Source organism: Mesitornis unicolor, unplaced genomic scaffold, assembly GCF_000695765.1.
Source record: "Mesitornis unicolor isolate BGI_N332 unplaced genomic scaffold, ASM69576v1 scaffold5616, whole genome shotgun sequence".
NCBI classification, from domain to species: Eukaryota; Metazoa; Chordata; class Aves; order Mesitornithiformes; family Mesitornithidae; genus Mesitornis; species Mesitornis unicolor.
This window is the reverse complement of record NW_010192875.1, coordinates 1-26349: the sequence shown is the minus strand read 5'-3', so window position 1 is coordinate 26349 and position 26349 is coordinate 1. Positions and strand designations below refer to the sequence as shown.

The 26349-nt window shown below is 45.6% G+C and overlaps 2 protein-coding genes across 2 annotated transcripts; one reads left to right on the top strand and one right to left on the bottom strand.

Moving 5' to 3' along the window:
• Positions 1–311: 311 nt before the first annotated feature.
• On the top strand, positions 312–11266 carry REST (RE1-silencing transcription factor). Its single transcript, XM_010187260.1, has 3 exons — positions 312–1239; positions 6750–6833; positions 9576–11266. Exons 1-3 carry the CDS (start codon positions 339–341, stop codon positions 11264–11266), a joined length of 2676 nt encoding a protein of 891 aa, XP_010185562.1. The 5' UTR covers positions 312–338.
• Positions 11267–21313: 10047 nt separating this feature from the next.
• NOA1 (nitric oxide associated 1) lies at positions 21314–26344 on the bottom strand (the record flags this gene model as incomplete). Its single annotated transcript, XM_010187261.1, has 7 exons — positions 21314–21556; positions 22132–22249; positions 22498–22614; positions 24043–24174; positions 24458–24654; positions 25456–25620; positions 26305–26344. Coding segments are annotated over 7 exons (978 nt in total), but the record flags the coding sequence as incomplete, so codon positions are not given.
• Between the last annotated feature and the right edge of the window lie 5 nt (positions 26345–26349).

Genomic DNA, 26349 nt, shown 5'->3' with positions numbered 1-26349 from the left:
GAGGCCGGGGGAGTAGCTCCTGCCTGGGCCTTGCGGGACCGGGAATGTGGGACCCCGCTGTCAGTGCCCTTCCTGCCCGGGATCCTGCACCACACGATGGGCAGAACCAAAGAGCCCTTTGGGGAGAGGAACGGGACCCACACCTGCCCCCCAAGGCCGGGTGTGGGCTGTGGTAGCAGGGAAGCCTCTGCCTCTCACTGTCCCAGTTCCTCAGCCAAGAAGTTTGACTTTCTGGTGTTACCTGGGGGACTGCGTGGACAGCACAAAGCAGAGGAGGCTTTGGGTGGTAGTGCGGGTGGTTACACGTCTTCCGTTTCTCCCCCAACAGACCTACTGCCATGGCAACTCAAGTGCTGGGACAGTCCGGTGGCAACAGCCTGTTTCCTGGCAGTGCTAATATCGGCATGGCGTTGTCCAACGACATGTATGACTTACACGACCTTTCTAAAGCTGAGCTGGCAGCTCCCCAGCTTATTATGTTGGCAAACGTGGCCTTGACGGGAGAAGTCAATGGCAACTGCTGCGATTACCTGGTTGGAGAAGAGAGGCAAATGGCAGAATTGACAACTGTGGGGGACAGCAACTTCTCAGACAGTGATGGAGAGGGCATGGAAGATACCCAGGCTGCAGAGAGTGACCGTGAGACACCTGGAAATTCGGAATTAAGCTCTCTGGAAGTTCCTAATGCGGAAACGCAAGGTGCAACTGCTTGCCCCGCTCCTAAGACTCCCAATGCAGACAAAGATGTCTCACTGGAAGCACCAGGTACTCCAGAAAGCACTGAGGACAAGTGTAAGAGCTTGAAGAGCAAGCCATTTCGCTGTAAGCCTTGCCAGTACGAGGCAGAGTCTGAAGAGGAGTTTGTACATCATATCAGGGTTCACAGTGCTAAGAAATTCTTTGTGGAAGAAAATGCAGAAAAGCAAGCCCAGGTGAAGGAGTCTGATTCCTGCAATGCTGAAGAGGTGGATTTCTCTAAGGGCCCAATCCGTTGTGATCGTTGTGGCTATAACACTAACAGATATGATCACTATCTGGCTCACTTGAAGCACCACAACAAAGCAGGGGAAAACGAGAGAGTCTACAAGTGTACCATATGCACTTATACTACTGTCAGTGAATATCACTGGAAGAAACACCTAAGAAATCACTTTCCCAGGAAAGTGTATACCTGCTCACAGTGCTCCTATTTTTCAGACAGGAAGAACAATTATATTCAACATATTCGAACTCACACAGGTAAGTCTTTCATCTTTTTTGATTTAAGTGTGGTGAGAGTATTGGGAAACTGTGATGAATGAAGCAAGCTGAGAGTCTTGTATTTGCAGAGTTCGTTCCACCCCAGTAAAGCTCTGCACTCTCCTTTTGGTGCTACCACGTTGTAGCCTCATGGAAGTGTGGACTTGGTTTTAGCTCCAGTCTGCAGTCCTAGACGACTGAGAAAATCTCTCGGAGGCCCAAGAGGAGATGCAGAGCATCCTGTTTAGTAATTGTAATTTTTTTGAAGAGCGCGTGATGAAGTGTGCCTGTGATGGTTGTCAGAGTCTACAGCGCTGAAGCCTGATGTACTGTAAAAACAAAATGAGCAGGTTGACGAAAGGTGCCTAAATCACACTGGTAGTTTTGAAAATGGTACCTGCAGACTGAGCTGAAACTTGACTAAGTGGTAATTACAGAGAAGAAAGAGCTGATACACAAAAGCGAAGGAGCCCTCCAGCACCTGCAAAGCCAGAGTAAGAGCTAAGTAGTGTTCCTATTGAATTAATTCCTCTTAATATTCAGTGGCCTTGTTTTTCCTAAGGTCTGCATCACTGCAGTAGCCAGAAGCAGACACAGACTTCTGTTGGCCTGTAGGAAGCCCTCGAGGGAGTTTTTGGCCTGTCTTCCTGTCTTCTCTGGCTTGTAATCTGAAGGAAAAGCGTGAGGCCCCTTTCTACTCTGGTTTATACCAAGCGGAATCAGAGGACTGTCAGCATTGGTGGCATCCTGTGAGCTGGGGCTCCAGGTGATTTAGGAAACGCCTTGCTTTGTATACTAGAGCCTTTCCAGCCTCTCACATGGAGAGTCCTGAAGTGTAGCCGAAATTGAGACTCCTTTCTAGCCCAGGGCCAAAACCAGCAGCCTCTTCGGGTGCCAGATACAGTTGCTTTGCCTCCTGATCCCTTTTGTGGAAGCAGGAAGGTGGTTCAGACCTTTCCTGCAGCTTCTCAGAGGCTTTTATTTCCACCTTGTCGAGGTTTTCAGAGGAGAGGCCAGACTTGCTAACCATCTCCTAGCGTGCTGACCTGACTCGGTTCCCCATTATTGTGAGCTGCGCCGGCTGTGTGAAAACACAGGGGAATTTCCCCTTTGAAGTCATGTTTTGTCCCCGCAGTGACATGAATGGTTTGGAGGCTTCAGTTCAGTTGTCTGCAGCTGTCTGGAAAGGGAGGGCGGCCTCGGGGCTGGGCTTGAGCTCTAGAGTGCAGAAGTTTGTGTTCATCAGCATGCTTTAGTATCTGCTTTGACTGGGTTTGGAGGCTCTGCTAGGATTTTTAGTGCATTAAGACGTATTCTTCTCTTAACAATAGCCGTGTGCTGTTGTTCAGAGGATAGCAGAAGCTTAAAAAGCAGTCCTGTCTAAAGATTTTTTTTCCCTAAACAAGTAAACAAAGAATTTTGTGAGAGGTATTAGGAAAACGGTGTGGTTTATCCTCCAGTTTGTTTGCTTTGTGTGTATTGCAGGAGATAACAGGAAAGAGACCACGTAAAAATGACAAAATAATAAGAGAAAACCCAAGTAAGTCATCCAGGGAACTCATGGCCAACTGTGAGCCCATGTTGTCTGTTCTACATTTGTCTCGACTTTAAATTCATCCCTGCTTGTGTTTGTACATGACGTTAGGTCCCCCTCTGACCTCTGAAAGCTCTTGTTGAGTTTTACAGGAACTAGCCGTGAAAGCGTGTTTGCTGAGGAAGCGCTCTCTTGTCACTGCATTTGACCAATTTACCAGTAAACCATATTTAAATTAAACAAACAAGCAAGCACACAAAACCAAGCATGTTAAACTGTGTAGGATATTGTCTAGTTCCCCTTTTCTAATAATAGTGGTGCAATCAAGGTTTCTGGTTCTTTGGTTTGCCATGTCTTTTTGTTGTTTTCATTAAGCTGAAATGAGGGATTAATTATGATTTCAGCATTTTTCAGTCCACCCTGGTAGTTGTTTCTTTGCTAGCTCATAACTGAAAAGTTAAGGTCTTTCAGCCAGTTCTCACTTGATAAAAATCTTTCAAGTATGTTAGTGGACTGGTTTAGGAATGTGCCCTTGTTTCCAGTAACATTGATTTTGTGGGGGAGAGTTCTGCAGCTGAAGGAAGAGTATTAGAAGAATTCATTGGTTACTGGCAGGTGCATTTATACACCAGGCTGAATGTTTCTGCTGGTATTAATGTGTAATCGATTGCCTTAAAAAACCACAAGCAAAACCACAATGCACCCAAAAAAACCCCAACAAACAACTGCCCCCCAAACCAAACAAACAGAACAACAGAAAACACCCACAGATATTTTACAGTCAGAAGTATTTTCAGGCTGTTAATGTAACAGTACTGAATTTAATAAAAACTGTCTGGATGATCCTAAAATATCTTTGGATTACAGTTTTCATTTAAAACCTAAGAGAAACAATTACTGGAAAAAAGATGAGAGGAATACATCCATCAGTTTCTTCCTATTCGATGGGTTCAGAATATTAAGAAGAAAGTTGAAATCGTTTGGTTCTTTGGTTTCCTGGTTGCTAACAGGTTAAGTGCTTTTGGATAGATACTTTTCTTTCTCTTGTAGTTCTTGTACTTCACCTGACTTTTTCTGTGTGGGGACATGCTTCCTTGCAGATAATCGGATTCTGCTGTGTTTGAGCCATCCATTTTTTTTCAACACTGACTTTCTACAGGGTGCAGATCCACAGGATCAAATGCTCTGCTGCTGCTGCTGGAGAAAGGCAGGCTCAGCTTTTTCCCCATATCCTGGGGCTGGTTGATTTGGCTCAGTAAAATGGTAGTAAAATACTCCTTTTCTCTATCCCAGGTTGGGTTTCTGCTGATTAGTGAACTGAATTGACTTTCTGAGGACACATGTGAATGTCCAAGCCCATGGCCAGGAGCAGGGGAGGGAGCTGCCTGCCAGTACCTTCCATGGTGGGAGAAATGCCCGTCCTCTGCAGGTGTGGGGGCCTCAGGAAGGCAGGCAGAGGTTATCTGCTCACCTCTTGCTTGCATCCATGTTGGAAAGCAGGTGTCCATGAACCCACCCTGTGCTGGAAGATACTTCGTGACAGTGCTTGTCTGGCAGGCTGCTGACAAATCTGGGGGACCCTGGGCAGAGGGGTGCTTTAAGGACCCTGCAGATGGTCATAAACTTGTCAGCTGGGAGCGCTACATCTGGAAGAGCCTGTTTGCTGCCCGGGAGGGGTGGCTGGAGGTGTGCAAGGCCCTCCCTTCCTCTGCTGATGGGGCAGAAAGGACCCTTTGTGTCAGGGACAGATCCACCTGGACTCGTTCGTGCTCATTAGACGTGTTAGACCAAGTTTCGACTTGATTTATTCCATCAGCTCTCCACGCTGCTGATCCTGGAACTGTGCAAACGTGCAAGACACTGCAGCATTGTTCTCTTTTTTTTTTTCCATTTTACTTGTTAGAAGCAATTTCCAGAAAACGTGAATGAAAATCATCTGCAGGGCTATAAAAATAAGAGATTGATTCGGGCAGTCCTGGTGTTGAGTGCCTAGCTTTGGGCTTTTTATTTATTTATTTTGGTTGTCATAGGGGATCTTTCTTGCTTGCCACTGTGGTGGAAGTTGGATGGCAGCAGTTTTGTTTCAAGCAGACAGAACTTTTAATAGCATTACAAGAAAAGTTTTGTGAAGAGATGATTTTCAACTCGCTCACCGATGTCAGTGTGCCTGATCATTTGCATGCAGTTAAGTGTTTGCTTGGGCTTTTGCTAGGTCGGAATTTATTCTTTAAGTGTCTTGTGGAGAGGTTTTTTTGTTGGCTTGTTTGCATATAATGAGCCTGTAAAAGTACAATAAAAATCCTTTGGAGAGTAGCATTTTATAAAACAGCCCTTACAGTGCAGTCAGGCATTTAATTCTGAAGTGGCAATAATATGTTTTAAATTAGTTGCATTCATCATACTTTAAATCTAGTACATTTTGTTGCTGTGCCCTATTTAAAATGCCTGAAAGAAAGCCTTTTCCACATTCCTAATGTTGTAGGTAACTTTAAAGGTATGAAATTTCAGGTAATGGGAAGAAGACATGACTGAATATTCCAGGACCTTTGGCCACATATATTATGATTGTAAGGAGTCCTTTAAAAACAAAACAATTTCTTTATAACAAAAGGCCTACCCCTCCCTGGTACATGACTTAATCTTATTGTGTGTATTGCACCAATCTCCTACCTTGTTTTAACTGGAAAGGCAGGGGGGGTTTGGTTGTTCGGGTGAATTTACCTTTAAACTGCTGATCTAATCAAGAACCATAGTTTAAATGTGTGATGGGAGGAAGAAATGTGGGATTAGTCTGCATTACAAAGAGCGCTTCTGCTGCTATTTTGGCAAAGGCCTGCAGCGGAGCCTCACATCACAGACTGGCAGATGAAGGTCTTTGCTGCTGCAGATAGAGCTGTGCCTCTGACAGTGAACAAATAGCCTGTATTTTTTATATCAGGCTTTTGCTGACGTCCAGCTCTTGGTGATTTGGAGAGCACGTTGGTCATATGCTTCAACTGATGTGGCAAAACGCTGCAGTGTAGTTCTGGCCGTGACCTGAATAAATACTACAACTTTCCCTTCCTAGCTTCCCTCCCGTCTTCTGTTGGGGGTGTCTACCCTAGACTGAAAAGTGTTTTTACAACTTGTAGTGGAGACGAGACAGTGTTGGTGCTTATCTGGACCTGTCTACCAGATGTTAATTCTAAAACCATCTGCCTTTATTTGGGGCTTGTCTTCACTCGAAAAGGATTTTCAAGTATCACTGTACCAATCGTTGTTACACAAAGCAGCTGTCCCTTGTGGAGACCTAATTAATGACAGGTTAGTTTCCATTAGTTCTCCAGAAACAGCAACTGCAGGCAGAGGGATTGGAGTCTTCAAAGTAAATGTTGCTGCTACGTTTGAGCTCTTGCTAGCAGCATAGTCTCAGTGAGCAGGGTGCCATGCTTTTCCACGCTCCAAGGTAATTTCATTCTGCCCATAAAACTTTGAAAGTAAAAACCCAATCTCTGTCTGCAGTTGTGTGCTGGCCAATGCGGGTCCACACTGAATGGACGGTTGCTCCCCATCTCAATCCAAATTAAACATGGACGTTTCAGGTAAGGTGTTATGTGAAGCAATAACATACCCTGTGTCTTAGAGGATCTGTATGTTTTGTGCGTCTTCTGAATACTTGGAGAAAATACTGTAGGAAAGTCAGCTCTGGTGGTTTAGGGCTTCCTAAAGCTGGCTGTCCTCGTCAGCTGTTGCCTGAGGTTACCATCTGACCTCAGATGGATGTGAAGGATGTGCCTCTCTCGTATTCTGCCCCTTCACTACCCTCATTCATAAGGCTTGACATGTTGCACTGCTCCAGCTCGGGCATACGCTTCTCACCCTGGGCCTTTGCTGAGAGATAATATGCCCTCAGATACAACTTGGGGAGCTATGGCTTGGTAACCAATGTTAAGAATCAGCTGTGTTTCAGTAACTAATTTGCTGTTTGTTTTTGCAGGAGAGCGACCCTATCAATGTGCTATGTGTCCTTACTCCAGCTCTCAGAAGACCCATTTAACCAGGCACATGCGCACACACTCAGGTTGGTAAGGGGCGGCAGCGGCCATGGCTCGGGAAAAGGGGGTGGTTCACAGGATCATGGCTGAGGTTGGAAGGGACCTTTAGAAACCATCTGGTTAACCCAGGGCCACCAGGCCTGGCCTGTTCTGTGTTAGGTGTCATCTCATCTGGTGTGGCCTGAGCTTTCGCTCCTGCTTTAACAGGGAATGTTGTCTTTACCTGCGAAGGCAATGCTAAATGTCATTAATAAAAGGGATAACAGGGGAATATATCGTCTTTCTTTCGCTTTTACTTTCCAAGGTGTATTATGAGGTTCATAGGGCAGCTCTAGAAGTCCAAGTAATCTAGTAGCAAATACAACATTGTGATGATATAGGAGCAGATTCTTGTCCTCTGTCTGCTGCCATAACTCAGTTCAAATCAATGAAGCTGGGAAAATTTTGAGCAGCTGCGAGTCTCTGTGCTGCCTGTGATTTCATCACATCCAGGGATTCTGAGGGAACCCTGAGCTTTTGCTTAGTGTTACAGAAAGATGTATCACAGAATCACAGAATATTAGGAGTTGGAAGGGACCTCAAAAGATCATCCAGTCCAGTCCCCCAGATCATCTAGTCCAGTCCCCTAAGACACTATGTAAAATAGTGTCTGCTTATGGCAAGGAGACACAGAGGAGAAAGGAGCAAACTCAGAGGGTGTTCACAAGTGACTCAGTCTTGTGGCACTAAAAGCCAGATGAGCAATTTTCACTAGCCTTTATTTCCCATTACTGGTCATAAGCTGTGGTATTACAAATATCTGCCCTCCTTCTCTTGTGAATCTCTTTTTGAATGAACAAATAGCATTTTTGTGGGTTACAATGGCATTGACATGCTAGACACAAGCACAGTTGTTCTTTGTGACCCTCGTAAGGGGAGTTCAGGTAGATCTCAGCCTGCACTTTTCATTTGCTAGTGTCTGAATTTACCAGAACTAGGTGAGTTCCTAATCCTAGCACACAGTAGTGAGTCTCCTGAACAGTAGTTGTTTCAGTTTCAATATATGAGGCTTTTAATTGACCAGAAGGCAGGCGATTTTAGCAGGGGGGCAGTTGGACCCATTAAAAATAGCCAGCTTTAAAATGACCTGCCCAGCATTTTGGTTTGAGAATTTTGTGACTGAAGTTTTCTGCTTCAGGAAACAAAAGTAATTTTTAGCTGAACCTCTGGGCTAAATGCAAATTTTCAAATAGTTTGGTCATTACTGAGCCTGCAAACCATGTCATGAACATCTTATTCTCCCCTTGTCTGTGCAAGGAAGTCTCAAATCCAAAGGAAATGAGTGGGATCTGCCCTTAGAAGTCTGGGAGGGAGGGTGTGAGCTGTGTTGACAGAAGTGGGAGTGCACATGGGACTCTTGCTATCAAGGGTGTTTTATTAATAGCTCTCATAACTTGCATTGCATGAGTTGCCACATTGTCCAGGCAGCTGAACCTTTTCTGTGGCAATTTCCGGACTCCTGCAGTTCACAGGTTGGCCTTTTAAGGCAAACTGGTGTTGGAGCCTCCTTCGAATGTCAGGCAGTGAATGACGGTGGTTTAGAGCCTACTCCACAACTGCAGCTGTATTTGTAGCCATCTTGGTATGTGTCTTTTCCACTTGTGCAACAAAAGCTCTGGATTTTTTAGAGCTGATGGACACAACCTCTTCAAGTACAACTTTGGAGTTGCCTTGTTGCAGCCGCCTCTGAGCGCCCTGTGCAGTTACAACAGCTTGTTTGAGTGCATGTAAGAGAGAAGCAGTTCTTGTCACTGTCTGAAATGTGGAACTGTTCCTTCAAGAAGGGGCTGGAGTGGATTTTCAGTGTACTTAGGAAGTGGCATGCACTTCTGCAGGCCAGTTCTGAGATGCTGGTTCAGAGCTGAGGAGCATCCCAAATTTCTCAGCTGAATTTGCACATGCACAGATGTTCTCAAAGCATTTCTAGAGTTGTTGCGCTAGAAGAGTTTTTCGTATTTGCTTTGACATGTAAATGGAAAGCCACTTCTGCTTCAGTGGCATGCATGAAGCAAAACATTTCAGGAACACTTCTGCAAGAGTCATTGTGAAACTGTAAATGCAGATTTCAGTAGTAACATGATGGCTTTGGGCTGCGTACGGTCGGGTTGCCAAGAGCAGCCTGCAGCCAGCACGTCATGTGTTTGGGACACCATAGCAGTGAGCTGAATTACCAGAGGTAAAGATCACCTGAGCAGTGTCCCTTTCACGTGCTTTGGGTTTTGCTAGCTTCTTTTCCCCCGTTTCCTTTTCGATGCAAACATGAAGTATGCTAAACTGTGTAAAGTTGGACTTTTTTTGAAACGTTTGTGTGAAACTGCTATTCATCAAATGTTACATTTCCGTTTTTCTACAATGCATTCAATGGACCAGTTGGGTATGGATTCCATTTGGTAATATTACTGTAGAGAGATCTCTGCCGGTATGTATGCATAGCCAGAACCTGTGACGTTGTTGCTGCTTGTTCGGTTTTGGACCCCTTTCCTCCCAACCCTTGCCCCTTCTCTCTCTGTTTTTTTTTTGTATTTTGTTCTTGGTGTCTTGTGAATGTGTCTGTGACTTGTGGATTTCTTATGTTGACTTTACTTAATTTTAAAGGCGCATGGATAATTTTATTTTTTTTCCCTTTTTGAGTTTCATTTTTCTGTATCTGTATCAGCGGGAAGTGATTTCTTCCCCCCACCCCCGTGCTTAATAATCACCATCGTTCCCTTCCGCCCTTCCTTCCTTAGGTGAGAAGCCGTTCAAATGCGATCAGTGCAGCTACGTGGCCTCGAACCAGCATGAAGTCACTCGTCACGCAAGGCAGGTTCACAATGGCCCGAAGCCTCTGACTTGCCCGCACTGTGACTACAAAACAGCTGACCGCAGCAATTTCAAAAAGCACGTCGAGCTCCACGTCAACCCGCGGCAGTTTCTCTGCCCCGTTTGCGATTACGCGGCGTCTAAAAAATGTAACCTGCAGTATCACATCAAATCCAGGCATCCGGATTGCTCGGACATCACCATGGATGTTTCAAAGGTGAAGCTACGGACTAAAAAGAGCGAAACGGACTTTTCTGAGAGCGTTAATGACAAAGCGGAGAAGGAACAAACAAAAGGGGATTCAGCTGCAAAGAAAACTGAGAAAACTGTGAAAGTGGAGAAAAAAGATAATTTGGCAAAGGAAAAGAAGCCAACAAGCAGTGTTTCTGCAGGCCAGGTGACAACCAGAAGTCGGAAATCGGCTTCAGAAAACAAGGAGGTGGATATTAAAACTGAGAAAATTGCTGAGAAAACATGTAAAACAAAGAAGATCAAAAGAAAGGCAGAGGCTGAAGTAACTTCCTCAAAGCAGGAGCCTGCAAACGATACCTCAGCAGTAACAAAAAAGAAAAAGAAGGTGGAAACTAAACCCAGAGACTGCCAGGAAGCTCAAAAAAGTGACTTTGTACCAGAGGAGGAGCCTAAAAAGCAGACTTCTTGCCTCAAGAAAAACAGAAAAAAGAAAGCTCTGAAAAATAAGCACAGTAAGAAAAGCGGTAAACCTGATCAGGAGAAGATGGAGGACGAGGAGATGCCAGATGAGTGTCCTGTCACAGAAGAGGACGGATGCGTAAAGCCCGACGCTGAGGACAGCGACCAGAAGGAGCAAGATCCCACTGACACGGCAGCATTAAACAGCGATGGTGACCACGCTCTCAAGGGGGAGAGCGGCGATCCCAAAGGAAGCTGTGTACAGGACCCAGAGCAGCTTTGTCCACCTGCTCAGGATGCAGTCACCGAAGCTGAGGTAGAGGACCAAGAAATGCCCGCTGCAGCAGAAGACAGCGAGGACGCTGATGGTGAAAAAGAGGAGAGAAAGGCGGACAGAGGGCCAGATGCTTGCCCTGAGGAATCTCCCCATGCAGCGTCCTCTGAAGAAAGCTCAGATGTGCCCATGGATGTGGTGCCAGATATGGCGCCTGAGAAGGAGCCAGAGGAAACCTGCATGACAGAAACCGTGAGTGACTTGGAGCCAATGGACCTGACTAAGCCAGCGACGGAGCCAGCGGGAGATCCCATGCCGGCACCTGCGCCCCCAGAAGGGCGTACGCAAAGCCCGAAAGTAGCTCTGGCCTTGTCACCTGCGGATAACACAGCGGTGAATGAATCTCAGGAAATGGAGGAGGATGAGGGCATCCACAGCCATGAAGGCAGCGACATAAGTGACAACATATCAGAAGGAAGCGATGACTCGGGGTTAAACGGCGCTCGCTCCGTGCGAGAGGAAACGAGTCCAAAGACATCACAAGGAGCTGCAGATGCCGCAGTGGGCAGGGAGAACTATGTCTGCATTTTTTGTGACCGCTCATTTAAAAAGGAGGGTGAATACAGCAAGCACCTCAATCGCCACTTAGTCAATGTCTACTATCTTGAGAAGGCAACAAAAGGGCAGGAGTAGAAATAGCTATGGTGTGGGGGAATCTTCTTTTGTAAGATCTTATACAGCTTATGTACAGATACTGTAGATTTTTTTTTCTAAGCACGGTTTGCTTTAGTGTCTGCATTGGTTTTTTTGGTTTGTTTGGGGTTTTTTTTAAGTTGAAAATATTTTTGACATCTTTTTGTGTAATGGTGAACTCATTAACTATTGAATCTCTTCATTAGAGAAGGCAGGTAGGGTGTATGAGGACGTGTCCTGTAAAGTCAGTGTAAGCTTCTAGCCTATTAGCTTATGCAATTCTTCTATAAACTGAGTTTTAGGAACAAGACTGTAGTTGGCAGTACACAAGTTGGGTGTTTGTAGAGCCATTGGCATCAGTGGCTTTGTGTTCTAGCAGCCAACTCCTTCTCTACCTTCTTCCCTTCCCTTTTTTTTTATTAGTTCTTGATGTTCAAAGTGTTAAACTACTTGATGTTTTTTCTACCAGGAAGATAGCTTCTATTACGTAAAAGAGCACTTTGTAAAAGATATCAAGGTTGGCTAGTGATGAACGTAACTGTTTTAAGATAATTATAATTGTGAACATACATTTCAGATTCCCCTAAGCGTGAACGTTGAGCCAAAATGTAGGAGTAGTCCTTCCAACTTTTGATTGGAGAACCTCTGTCTTGATTAATATCTTAATGATATGGAATTGGCTTTGTGGGGGAGCAAGTTTGTTATTTTTCATTTCTGCTTTTTTCTTATTTTAATTGTGCTTTAAGAGCTTAAAATATTGCACATTGTTTTTGATTTTTACCTATGCAGTTTAATCCTTTAGGAATAGCGCTTGTGCAGTACATGTACACTTTATATATGCATGTTTGGTTTTGTTTGTGTAAGTATTTTTTTTAATTATTATTTGGAAATGTTCAGATTCGTTGCTTACCATGGGACAGTTTTCTGTGATGCTCTTTACTGCAGATTTTTCTTGTTTTCCTGGGGTATTATCAGCTGCCCATGAAGTTGCTGAAGTTATAAAATGCTTAGCTATATATTTTTGACTGGCTTTAAAACTGTATAGTTCTTGAGCAAAAGGATACCAATGCGATTTCAAAACACTATTTTACAGAATTTGTTTTATCTTGGAAATGCCACTTCTGATACACATACAGAGTAATAAATTATAATGTATGATGTGGGATCACCAGACAGGAAAATACCCACTCTCAGTGGAAATGGTCTGCAAATTCCTCAAGTCCAGATGACTATTACTGTTTTTTCCTCCTCTTTCATTTCCATGGTGGACAGCAGTCAAACTTCGTGAGCTTAAAAATTAAATAGTAGCACTGATAGAAGTATGGTTTGTCAAAATCCACCCTCTCACACACCAAAAATACAAATAAAGATAAATCAACTGGTAAGCAACAAACCTGGCATTAAAAACTGTAGGAATTCCTGCTCCTTATTCATTCAAGCTGCATTTAATAAAATCATCCCGCTTCCATGCGGAGAGAAACATGTAAGGGATCAGGTTGTCATCTCAGACACGTCAGTGATCAGGTTCTCATCTCAGGTCTACGTGCAAGAAGCGTCATACCAGGAGTTTTTCATTCTAAACAGACTTAATTTCCGGCGTGCACACAGACACGGGGGCGATTGCATGCTTACTGCTTGTAGCCAGCCAGTGGCAAGAGGTAAATAAAATCCCAACCAGCAAAGTCCAACCCTCCAGTCCCAGCTGTGCACTCTCCTGCCTTTACTGCCTTTCCCGGGGGAGCAGCTGGGGACAGCTCCAAAGAAGCAGATTTGGAAGCAGGTGTTATTTGGAGAGCGGAGCTGAGGAGTTTACAGTATTTGTCAGAGCACTTAATGGCAGATCCTCTCGATGGAATAAACCATGTCCTCTGCGTGTCCCCACAGCATCTTCCGCGCTGCCTTGAATGAATAGAGAGCAACAATGCTACATTGCTTCTGCTTTTGGGAGAGATTGGTAATAGGAGGCCAAAGATTTGAGAGGGAAGGCATATCCCTCATGGCAGAAATAAATTGTATAATGTATAGTGAGTTTTTGTTTGCTTAGATAGAGTTCAATCCTTACCTTGGCTGTGACAATCATTGTCAACTGAAGATCAAGTTGCAACTATATTTATGTTAAACATTAAGAAAATAAACCTAGCTGGATTGTTTTCCTAAACAACAGGTTGTAATAGACTTAGGTGTATTTTTTTTTCTTCACAATAGTGTTTCCTCTATATATAAATGTTGCCACCGTTTGTGAGCGATGTGAGCAGCTGCTGGGAATTCCAGCACTGTGTAGAGGTTTTATAGCTCCCTTCATATCCTTGCGAAGAGCCTTTGCCATCTTTTGAGAGACTTCAAGGACTGTGTTCGAATAAATTTGTGGACTGGCCTGATAATTCTTCTGGTTTGTTTTAAAATTAAAGTAGTGGTGTTGACTGACTTTAAATCTCCCTCTGTGAGATGAAAACAAAGATGCGGTTCTCTGAGGTGCTCTGCTGCACGTTTCTGGGACGCAGTGGCGGTTTCAGTGCTTGATCTGACAAGAACTCTTTGAAGACGACAGTCGGCTCCTGTTTGGCAGCATTTCTTACCACAAGCTTAGAAACTGAAAATAAATTATTAACATACTAAGAAGAAGAAAAGTTGATTCTTTCTATCCAAGGCCCATCAACAATGCCCTGCAATACCTAATGTTGGTGCAGCACTGTGCTGGAATTCTCTGCTTGGTTAAGACCAAGGTTTTGGGAGTATGTTACGGTAAAGCAGCAAGGATGTAAAGCATTAAGTGTACCTAAAACGTAAGATGTTGCTAATACTGAGTATTTGAGGGGGATGTAGATCAGGTAACCCACCACATACGGTGGTCTTACATTGCTGTAACTCCCTTTAAACGATGCCCTTTTTGTTGTTGTTGTTGTCTTTTTCAATATTCTTAAATTATTTTGTGTTGGTTTTGCCAGTGCTCGCAGTTCTTGTGTTTCTTGGCAATAATACCTGCACGAGTGTTCAACCGCGGACGCGCGGTTGGGAGGATTTAGCGCACGGATACCCCTACACTGCCGGCCCTCGGTTGCGCAACGTGGAGGTTTGGGCTTTTTGACTCGAGATGCTCGAAGTAACTGCCCAGAGGAGTGATCTGGAAGTGGGTAGCTAGGCATTAATAATAACCCATGGGATTGCAATTGCTATTTCTGGATTTTGATGATCTAGGCTGGAACTTTAGTCATTTAAAGAAGAAGAGTATTTAACAACTGACAGGCCAGTTAAGATGTGGTAACGTGAGTGATTTCAACAGATGTAAGTGATTTCAAGAGATTTAATGTAGCTGAAAGGTATTAAATCAAATTCAGGAGTTTTCTTGAATGTCAGTTGTGTAGATATGTGGCATGGATACAATATTAACAGAATCCAAATAGCTAATGGAGTTGTTTTATGTGTACATATATTTCCCCCCTTCTAAAATCACACTAGCTAACAAACTTCTGTAAGCTGGCATGGAACATGTTTATGATGTTTAGTTGCACCATGTTTGATGCTTTTACAGTGCAATACTTGTATTCTCTGAATTAAACCAAAGGTAATTTGTTTTTTTCATGCTCTCTCTACTGTAGTGCATGACAGTCTTTTCTACGTTTGTAATAGGTGTAAAACAAGCCAGATCATACATCCTGTTTTTACCTAAAACATGTATAAGAAGCCTTTTGTCCAAAATGTAGTATAAAGTTAAACTAAATTGCATTATATTAACCCTTACAAGTGTATTTTCCTAAGCATAGTTATGATTAAATAAACTTTATTAAGGAACTTGCAGCTTCTATCTCCCACTTATTAACGGCCACGCAAGCCGCTTGTAGCTAAAGGCAGGAGCAGCGCAGGCATCATTGGCGGAGCTCTTTGAGACCCCAGGCCCGCATGGTCTGGGGGAGCTAGTGCGTAGATGCCGTGGCTGCAGACAGGGCCATGACTCCAGGAACAGCTTCTTTCTCCATTTTGGCATCCTGCATTCATTCCACTGCCCGCTTTGGTGAGGGCAAGGCACGAGGCCTGCATACGGACGAGGATCAAACTTAACGCTGGAGCTGTTTGTGGCTTGGTAGGACGGCCCAAGGGGCATGAAGTGGATATTCCCTGCCATGGGAGAAGAGATGCAACTTGATGGAAGACACAGAACTTAAATTTGAGTTTCAGAGGAAGTGCTCAGGTGACAATTCCTCCTGCATTCCAAAAGGGTTTCTGGTTCATTCGGGGAATTAACAGTAAATTCATAAAAATGAGGTCACCCATCATCCCTATGGCTATGATACTGGCTGTATATACTGAAAATGTCTTGAGAGCTGTGGAGCCTGGTATAGAGCTGGTTTGGTGGTTGGATTCGATGATCTTAAAGGTCTTTTCCAACCAAAACCGTTCTGTGATTCTATGATAGCCTGCAAGGGTGACTTTTCATCTCTCTGCCAGCCTGGCCCTTTTTGCAAACCTGAGCTGGGTCAGCCCATGATGCTGACCTGCCTTGGGCTTGGTCATTCTCACCTCCTGCTAACCCAGCACAATTCCCATTTGCCAAGGGGTCAAGGCAAATGACATTTGATGAACTTGTGGCAATAGTTGTATAGGCAGCTGCTGCAGCTTTGAACAATTTGGGCAGCTCCTAGAAGCATAAAAAGCCAACTTTTGTCTTCTCTGATAAAATGTTTTCTCATAAGCAATGCCGCCGAGAGTGGTCTTAGTCTGTCGATGAGAATTTGGGTTTCTGAGCCGTGCAGTTAGCAGTCAAGCGGCAAAGAGCAGGGTGCAGGGACATAGCCCTGGAGGGCTGCAGGGTGGCAGGGGCTGCCATCACCTGGGTAAGGGGCAGGTTCTGGGTTGTTCCCCTTGAAGTCTTGTAGATGACGTGTATGTGGTTCATGGTACAGCCGGTGTAAGGACAGGGAACAGGAGTGGTACTCTGGGAGGGAGATGATCTGAGAGCGTGGCATAGAGACAGCAGGGTCTGGCTACTTCTCTGCCTCTTTGCCTGTGCCGTCTGAGTTAATGATCTCAAACTGGGTCGATAGAGGATACTCTGCCCTTTGTACCACCGGCTGGTGCTGCCCCCTGCCCCCAGGAAGGTGTTTGGGGGCAAGCTGGCCAAAATGAGAGCACACGATTGGTCTGACAACCCGAGAAACCATTTTCCCTAAAACCTGCAGTCAGGTCATTCTTATCTTTGGCTCCTTGTACCTTGCCAGAAAAACCTCCTAGTTTTTTCCTGATAGAAAAATCAGGATAAGACCTGCTAGGCCAAAAAACATGCTTAGAAGCTGCTTTATGCCAAATTGTTTTTTTACAGGACCGGGTAGTGGAGCACACGTTCATGGCTCTGCGGTACCTTGCAGGCCAGCGTGAGCTCCTGCCCACACCCCTAGATGCCCAAAAGGCGTTAGCTCAAGTGGGGTATGGCTTGGCTTCTTGCTGGCTTGGATGGGGATAGAGCAAGCTCATGTCTTAATTCAGCTGCCCCAGGCTTTGCTGATGCTCTGAAGGAGCTGATTTTGGGTTGGTGGTTGGCTTTTGTTTGTTTTTAAAGCTTAGCCATGCTGACACAAGTGGCTTTACCTTGTTCATGTATTACCTATACAGAGGAAAAGTTAATTCTAGACAGGCAAAACCCTTCCCTTGAGCAGGTTATATTTTTCAGCTTGGTAAATTGAGTTTCCTGTATCTCCCTCCTTTGCTGGAGGCACCGGACCTGCAGCAAGGCCATGTCCTGGCAGTGCGCCGACACTGGGAGGAGGTCACTGAACCCTTGCCCATGGGCTGGTCAAAGGGGCCATCCTTGGCCTCCTTTGGGCCTGTGTAGGTCAGAGCACTTAAACTGCTGTCATCTGCAGCAGAGGCCATGCTGGAGGTGAGGGGACAGAGGAGGTTTGGGGCTGGGCTTGTTTCCACCCCAAACAGAAAAGTTGTGGGGCAAAAAGTTGAGATGGAAGATGGGACGTTACCACCAACCATCCTCGGCAGCAGACTGTCAAGAATTACCCCTGGTATTTTGGGACACTGCACACTGATCTGCAAGGACACAACTGTCCTCTGCCACCAGAGGATCCATGGGGATGGGTCAATGCATTGCTAGGGCACGGAGCCACCATCAGGCTTCTGCTCCAGCACCAGCCACGTTGGGCAACCCCCAGCAGTTTATCTACAAGATTGAAGAGTTGCTGGTGAGGGAAGTTTATGGGCAGTTGCAAGCTGTGAAACACAGGAATATCAGTGGGAAGCAGATGCTCAAGACTTCTGGCCCATTAGGCTCCTGGCCCAGTGCACCTCTCCCCACATTATGGGCTATTTTGGGAGTGTTAACAGTGGGCAAAATTTCAGACTTTACACAGGACTCGTTCTGCTCTTGCCATGAGAAGCAGCACCCATTTTCCTAGGCTGGGAGTGCCCTGCCATGAGCAGCTCTGGAAAGGGAATAGCCACTGGGCAGGGAAAGGAAGATGCTGCTTTTATGGGTGAGCCATGTCGGATGCGTGCCAAGGCAAACCAGCCCACAGGCTCCCAGCTGCAGCAGCACGTCCCTGCTTGTAGGGCGGCGGGGAGACACAGCCCTGCCTTGTCAGGCCCAGTTCTGCTCCCCACGCTGCCACGCTCCAACCCAGCTCTGCGCTTTGCTGGGAGATCAAGGGGCACCCCAGGTACACCAACGCTCATGGTGCTGCCAGCCAGCTTTAGCTGTTAGACCTTCAAATCTGGATTTTACCTGTATTTTAACTACCCCATCCAAAACCATGAGCTGTTTTTTTGTGCAGGTCTCCAGCACAAAAGCATTTCTGCTGAACACACTCTTCTGGAGCTGCTATAAATGATGGCACCCTGCTCATGCACACTGGACACGCATGAAGACCAGACCTTCCCAGGGCTTGGACCTTCCCAGCCCTCTGGACCTCTCTTATGTCTCAGTTTTGCACAGTCTCAGGCCACCTTTGCTTTTGGCTCCTGTGCTGAGATAAAATTGGCTGTTGCCCACAGGCATCATAGAATCACTAAGGTTGGAAAAGACCTCTCAGATCATCAGGTCCAACCATCAACATGCCCTCTATCTACATTTCCTCCTCCAAATCTCTGTGAGGTGTTAAAATGAAGCTGGGGGGAAGGGCGGCAACAATGACAACAAATTCAAGGAATTTCCTCTTCCTATACTAGAGCAGCAGTCCCTGCCTCCCACCTTGGTGAGCTCAAACAGGTTTAAGCCTTAGTGAACATCTTTATGTAATTTTTATGATCTACCTGTAGAAACTTAAGCACCATCTCACACTATAACATTTTTAGCTTTTCAGAGACTATCTTGAGGGGTCCCTAGCACTCCAAGATCCTCCCAATTCCAGTGTTCAGAACCAGGAAGGAGCCATCCCTAAACGTACCAGATAATGTTCCTACCTGCTGAAGAACAAACAAAACCACTGAGCAGATGAAATCCATGGTAAAGATTGTCCTACCTCTCAGGCTCTCTGGCATAAACCAGACACAAACCCTCCCTTTGAGAAGCATTTCTTACACTGGAACTGAAGGCTTGCTAATTCAGCCCTAGCAGCTCCTAAAAGGCACGTCTGTGCTTTCATTGCGGCACTGATTGCTTCCACATGACAATCTCTTACACACTGAGGTTTAGCGTCTGTCAGGAGCACCCATTTTTGTTTGCCTTCTGTCTTGTGTCTTTCCCAGACATACAGCGGAGAAGGAATGTTATAGGGGATGCCTGGTTTGGATTTGTCAAGCTGGTTTGCACAGACTGCAGCCAGGCCCTTTTCCTGCCTCCCACTTCAGCTGACAGCCTTTTTCCATGCCTGCTTTCCTAGGACCACTCCCCACAACCCCAACAAATGAGGAGGTGCAAGCAGAAAAGATGCTTTCCACTGTTTTCACCCACACCCCTGTTAAATCAAGGGTGTTACCAGCATGAGGCAGGCTCTCAAGGCACTAATGTCATTTATCTATGTGACAGCATAAGTAAAAACTCATGGCTGTGGTTAGCTCTGGCTGGCAACATCATTTTAGGCAGCAAGATTGGGCTAGTGCTGGGTTTCTGCAGCCTGGACCTGTTGAGCTGTTTTAACATAGCTGGTGAAGATGCACCTTTAAGGATCATCCAAACTAAAGCAACTCCAGTCCAGGCTGCTGTTGTGGTTTAACCCCAGCCGCCAACCAAGCACCACACAGCCGCTTGCTCACTGCCCCTCTGCAGCTGGACCAGCTGGAGAATAGGTGAAATGGCCTGGAAGGAAAGGAGTGTGGGGTCTCTTAAGGGCCAGCTCAGGGTGTCAGAGCACCTGGATGGCTCTAGGAGTGAGAGCACAAGGCTATGGGAGCCCTGGCCAATTGTGTGTCTGTGAGCAAGCCTGCACCAGTGACTGGAGTTACTCCAAGTGCCAGTGATAGAGAGAACTGCAACACTTATAAATTATAGCTTGGGGCTAACACAGCTTGGGGGAATAATGCTTAAGAGTTAACAGGATAGCAATTATTTAGCTGAAGCAATATATCTTAGGTCACTGTGTAAAGGGAGGTAGGCTACAGACAGTTCCTGATAAGGACAAGGATGTCCTGCCTGAAGCATCTTAGAGCTCCTGATAACAACAAGAACATTGCAGCAAATTGGTAAAAACCAGCTCTGTGGTTTGGAGAAACACCAAAGGCCCAGGGAGCGTGCACAAGGAACAAAGGTGAAGAGCTTAGCAGGGAAAAGGACTCCCCGAGACCCCGGCCCACGACCACCAGGAGGCACCACACGGGTGCGACTGGACTTCTCAGAAAAAGACTGCCTTTTGGGGAAAGCATATGAATATGCATAGGCTCTTTTGCATAGTAATGAATGTGCAACACTTTACTGTATAAAAGCTAAGACAAGCTGCCGCAGAAGGCACACATGAATTTGGAGGAAAAGATCCCCCATGTGCCAGCACGCTTAATAAACATACCTACTTTACAACCTTACAGGTTGTGGAGTCTTCTTTCCGCAGGTCACCAGCAACTGGAAAAACGGCATCCATGGACCTGGGCAGACTATGTCTGAGCCCAGTCATTTGAGGGATTTACCCTGTGCATGTGTGTGTGTGTGTACAGGCCATTGATACTGTGTATGTTCATGTAAGTGGTACATGTCTGTGACCTCTGTGTGTGGATGTGTGCTCTGTTGAGTACCAGTACATCTTCAGCCTCACCAGTGGGTAGACCCGGCAGGATGGAGCTGCAGCAGCCTCACCTCTTCAGCTGTCAGACCTGGGATGCTACGTTCTAACAGTGGCCTTCCTGCTGGAGCTGTTGTGTAGTTAGCGGGATGCTTATGCCCACACAAGTGCACTGTCACTGATTTGAAAAGGATATAAAGGAGTAATCATCTTTGAAAAGTTTTATTCTACACCCTCAGTTTCAGAAACCTTTACACAAGCTATAGAAACCAGACCAAAGCAGCAAGTTGCAAAAGTTTCATCTTCAGGCGTATGAGCAGACCTACTTTTCATTAATTCACCTTTCGTATGTACAAAAGCAGGGCACTGAACTTCCTCATCTGCCCCAGATGTTGAAGGACTGAAAGGACCCGATCTTTGGTCAGTGTTGTTGAATTATTGTTGGCCACTAGGAGGGTCATACCCACACTGGAGCATTCCCTCCTCCTTCCCACTCCCCTCCACCTCCTTCAACTCTGTAAACACCATAAAGCCTCCCAGAACAAGGTTTCTGACCTGTGGGAGCATGTCTGCAAGACAAAGCCTTACTCTATGAGCAGCAAAGCCAGCCCAGGGCAGGCAGGAGAGTTTCCAGCCTATATTACAAGAGGGAACACATGAAGGGCTTTGCTCATAGATACTGGCAGGGCTCATGGGGAAGCTGTTTTACCCTTCCCCCCCAGCCACTCCGCTCACTCAAAATGCCTGCAGTTCAGTACCTGGATCAGGGCTTGTGGAGTACCGAAGCAGGTGCTTTACTTGCCCCCAAGCCTGCTTTCAAAAATGTGCCTGTCTGCCTTTAAAAAGGGGTTCAAGCTCTCCCAAATATCAGTAAGCAACAAGGTTCTACACAGGCTGTTCTGTCTTCTGCCTTGCTCAGATGACGAGAAGTGCTATCTCCTCCCTGTGCTGGTTTTCAGGTTTTCCACCAGGGAAGGAAGCTTTTTGGTCCTATAGGCAGCAGTGCCTCTGATCCGGGATCCTCTGATGGTACTGATGTATGGCAAAAGGGGAGGCTCCCGTACCACCAACGCAGTGCCCTTGGGAGTATAGGCTCGGAGCAGCAATTTCTCTTCTGCATGAGCTGTCACTGCCACCCAGCCTGCAGAGCCAAAATAAATACAGTCAGTAAGACGGGCCACTAGTATGAGAACAAGGGTTCTGACACACCCAGTGCCTTCTGTTGGCTAAAAACCTGAGCTGCACAGGTGTGATTTCTTTTAGAAACCAAGCTCAAAGGCAATACCCAGCCCTTTCCTGATAGAAGGCAGCAACTAAACCGCATCCCACTTTCCCCAAACACAGCTCTTTCCTGGTGAACTTCAGAGGGATGGTGTGAACTACCAAAACCGCAGTAATAAAGCTTTCCAATCCATGGCCCTTCTCCCCTCGCTTGGACAGCAGACAGTGTCACAGCCATTCCTGATGCTGTGGAACTTGTACAAGAGCCAGAGCATAAAGTATTTCAGAGTGGTCATCCTGTACAAGCATGGTTGTCATCTCCCTTCTTGGAGGTTGCCAAGCCTCAGCCGGACAAAGTCATGGCCGCCCTAATTTTGTGTTGGTAACAGTCCTGCTCTGAGCAGGAAATACATCTTCACCCCTTCAGAGGCTTCTTCCCAGTGTTTCTAGGATGTAAACCCTGCAAAGCAAACTAATGAAGAAACATTAATTTACCTGCAGAGGAAAGCTTGATATCTGCGACTGCCTCAGTGGTACCAACTCCTTTCAGTGTAATGTCCTGAGGGACAAGCGGCGGGAACTCTTTCATTCGCTCTTCCCCACCCATGGGAACCTAACATCAAAACACAGAGAAAAGATGTAACAGTCAAGAGATGCTTCAGCACTCCCACCTTCAACTAGTGAGGAAAACAAAAGTGGGAATAAAAATATTAGGCTGTTGTTAGCCACACCACAGATCTCCACTCTCGCAGTGCAGAAGTCCCAAATTCCTCCATCAATGGTGTCCCAGCCAGGGCGCTTCACCAGGGAGGACAGTCTGCCTATCTGCAACCAAGAGCCCATGACAGCACCTTCTCTTACCCTTAGTAACTCTTGGCCAGCATGCTTCTCGTAGATGGCATCTGCATTACTCAGATTAGAAATGTGGACTGGTAACAGGTTAGAAGCCACAACAGAAAACCAGGCAGGCTTTTCTCCCTGAAATAAATAACAAGAAGAGAATGTTAGTTATGATAACAGAAAATCAGCCCTGAATTGCGCTCTCCTGCTCTGTTTCTTTCCTGCATGCTGAAAACCTGTTTGACTGATGTCCCCTCCTTGTCATTGCAGAGCAGTCAGGGTTTATGTAAACTGGGGAGCTGAGCTTCCAGGACAGAAACACCCATGGCTTTGCCATCCTGCCTCAAAGCACCCTCAATACCATATTCCCTGCCATCGTATCTGCTCAGCTCAGGAAAATAATCCAAGAGGTATCTTTGCTCAAATTTAATTCCAAGGACTCAGTGGAGTTATTTAGCAAGAGAGGTAATGGACATCTCCTGTCTGGTGTTCCTTCTCCTATCACTTTATATTTCTAACATGCATCTCTCATCAAACCATATTTGGTTCCAAGCTACTCCCAAGCTATGCAAAGACTGAACATGGAGCAATTTGAGCAGTCGCATCCGTAACTTTTGCACTTAAAACAAACAAGGTCTCAGAGGGAAAAGACCTCTACAAACACTGCAAGCAGTCTGAAATAAGGAAACCCAAGTGCAGCCATTCTTCCAACTTCCTCACAGATCTAATCTGAGGCAGGGTCTCCTCTATCATGGTCTGAACACAGCTGTCTTCCTTCAAGGTCTCTGGAGGATGCAGACATGCAAGACTGATATGGCACCATGCCGAGACAGATACTGAGAATCTCTAGGGTCCTAAATGTGCACAGCATGGAAAGCTGACTGAAAGAACAGAATAGCCATGCACGCATGCCCTTCCCAAAATGGGGAAAACTACAAAGAATTATCTTGAAGAATCCACCCCTTCCAGAGGAAGCATCATGGGAGGTCAGCTCCACACAACTCCACAGAGGTGTATGGCATGAGATTTCTAATAAATGGAAGCAACTGGTGGGACACAGACACACACACAGTGCCTTTTGAAAATACTTTTACAGAAACTAAAATACATGTACATTTAATTGCTTCCATGGGCAAATTCTTCAGAGAGGTCTGTGTCAGGAAAGAAAAATGCCCATACTTCTCTCTCTTGGCAGACAGCTTTCATGAAACACAAAAATGAGGAAAATCACCTATTTTCCCAGTTAATTCTGGCACTCTCCTTCTTCCCTCACTCCCTGCCTTTGTATGCTATGGGAAGCACATAAAGCAGGTGGTGTTGGTCAGCATTCAAAGGCAGTTATCATTATACAATATAAAATACTGCATACTGGTAACAAGTATCAAACCTTTCAACTGCAACTCCCCATCCCAAGGCATTCTGACTTTATGCAGTGCTCTACTAACAGATTCATTATCCCAAAAGCAGCAAAGAAAGAGCCTGGGAATGCTAACCAGAAAGTCTTTTATTGTCTGGTACTGTAACAAGAGATGAAGCAGCAGCTCACAAAATCCTTTCTCCCCTTACCTCTAAGTAGTCTACACGTCCCAAGGCTGCTAAAAACAAGACCATTCCTGGCTTGAGAATGTAGGTTCGTGGAATGATGGCACATGTCGGCAAAACCAGCTTTACTTCTTTCTCTGTCAGGAGATTTAAAACCTGCAAAATAAATTGCATTGCCTAACTCGTTCCAGATGTTTCACTGGAGACAATGAAATTAATACTGGTATTATATTGCTAGAGGAAAAAGATCCCATGGTTCAGTCACACAACACTGGTTATCCTCCTAAGCTCCACTTTTTCCAGTAGGTTGGCAGAGCTCAAAAAGTACAAACCAAAATAATCCTAAACCCCAGGACTGCAGCAGAAACACTCTCCCACATGCACAGCTAAGGCAGAACAGTCCTCCAAATCCCAAACCACAGCACCACAGAGTACCTACGCAGTTTTCCTTCATAATTCCTGGAGTGTCAAAACACCAGCGAGCATCCTTCACTTCGTTGTGTGTGAACTGCTCCCTTTCCTCCTGCCTCTTAGGGAGATGTTTGGGATCTTCATCCATGCTGTACGAGAGCATGTCAGGGTCAAAGTCAATCACACGGCTAGACTTCTGCTGTTGAAATGTCCTTCCAACTCTTCCTGGATTAAAATGAACGGTGTCCTAGTAATTAATTTATTAACTTGACTTGCCTTCAAGGGACATCTGTCCCTTCCCTTGCTTAAAACAGATGCACATTGGTAACAAAGGTGATGAAAATGCTAAATGACTAGAAATTTGCATGTTCAAAAGCCAAGATGCTAAGAAATTTCTTCTATAGTTTTTTGCTTAGCACTGCTCAAGTCCAAAAATCTCAGCAGGGATGAGATGACAGTTACCCCATTATTTCCATTTTACAGTAAAGCAGGCTGCCTTCTTTCAGCGCCTTGGACTGTCAAACACAATTATTTGAAGGTCTGAGCTATCTTTTAGCAACCCTCTCTTTCGGATACATACTAAAATGATGCACAAACACTGCGGCCTGCAGCCAGAATATGATTATTCAAAAATGAAATTTGTTTTCTTCCTTTGGGAATGAGAGATGGCCTAGGTTAGCAAATGCCCAGCTGATGAGAGCTGCACTGCACAGAGGAAACCTCTGCAGTGCTACTACAACAGCTGAAAAATAAGTACTGACAAGAAATACTAATGATACTATTTATGAAGGAGCTAGAGGTCTTGCACCCATTACTGAGGGAACAAAAACTGGTCAAAATAACTTGAAGGTAAGTTTGGAAATTTTTTCTTGCTACTACAAATAGCATATTCTTCCTATAGTTAAAGAGAAATGAGTTCTTTCAGAGTGGGAAGAAATCACTTGCCAAAATCAGCTGGATTCTACAGTAAATTAACGCATTAACAGTCCTTTGTGTAATACTATATTATCATCAGGCAACACTCACCCACTAAGTAACCTTGCTTTTTAAGGTGATTAAGGTACTTTTTTTCTTCACTGCTTAGCTCATCTTCTGTTTTTCTTGCCTCTTCTTTCAGTCTCTCCTGTCTTCTGAATATCCTGTCACACGTAGGATTAATAATTGGAAATTTCAACAGGTTCAGTGTTGTTCCTGGAAAAAAACAGAAGGCACGTTTGGGCCTCTGACTACCTGGCACATTTAAGCTCTGAAGAGCACAAAAAAAAAAAATACTGCTTCTCCAAAAGCTGATCCTATGAAGTACCAGCCTCCTCAGCCAGGGTGGCAGAAATGAGGCATCCATCTCCTTGAGATCAGCCCTCAACTATGGTTTGATGAATGGATCCCAAAGCCAAGTGGTGTCAAGACTGACTTAATACCCTCCAGGCAACTCCCACCTCCAGGCAGTTTGGTTTGGCCAAAATTGTTTTATAGGTTCACATCAGTCCAGGTCTTTCTCTAGACTGGAGGGCAACCCCCTCATTGACAGGGAGTTGGCAAGGCATGCAGCTATGATTGGTTACCATACCAACTGCCAGGGAAGCACACAGGCTGATTCTGGTTTACTAGGCCCCTTACTGCTATGAGAGAGACAGCACCTCCTGTGCACACCTCTCACTCTTGCCACCCTGAGGAAAGCAACGATTGGAAGCATGGTGCAGCACTGGAGCTCGCTGCCCACAATGGCAATGCTTTGGGGTGACAGCTCGCCTGCCCCAGGGGTGGCCAAGGGTAACATAACCCCCAGGCCTTGCAGGAGGCCTGAGACTAGCTGGCTTCTAAGCGCCTGGCATCGTGTGTGATCCCCACTGTGATGGAAACAGCAGCCCCCCTGACCTGGCCAGGGGGAGACGGTGGCCCTGTCAACAGCGTCGGGGGCAC

Bases quoted from the DNA above. Each gene is read 5' to 3' on its own strand.
- REST (XM_010187260.1), top strand. From the start codon at position 339: ATGGCAACTCAAGTGCTGGGACAGTCCGGTGGCAACAGCCTGTTTCCT. The intron at 1,240-6,749 runs GTAAGTCTTTCA...TTGTTTTTGCAG, and splicing joins ACATATTCGAACTCACACAG to GAGAGCGACCCTATCAATGT. The intron at 6,834-9,575 runs GTTGGTAAGGGG...TTCCTTCCTTAG, and splicing joins GCACATGCGCACACACTCAG to GTGAGAAGCCGTTCAAATGC.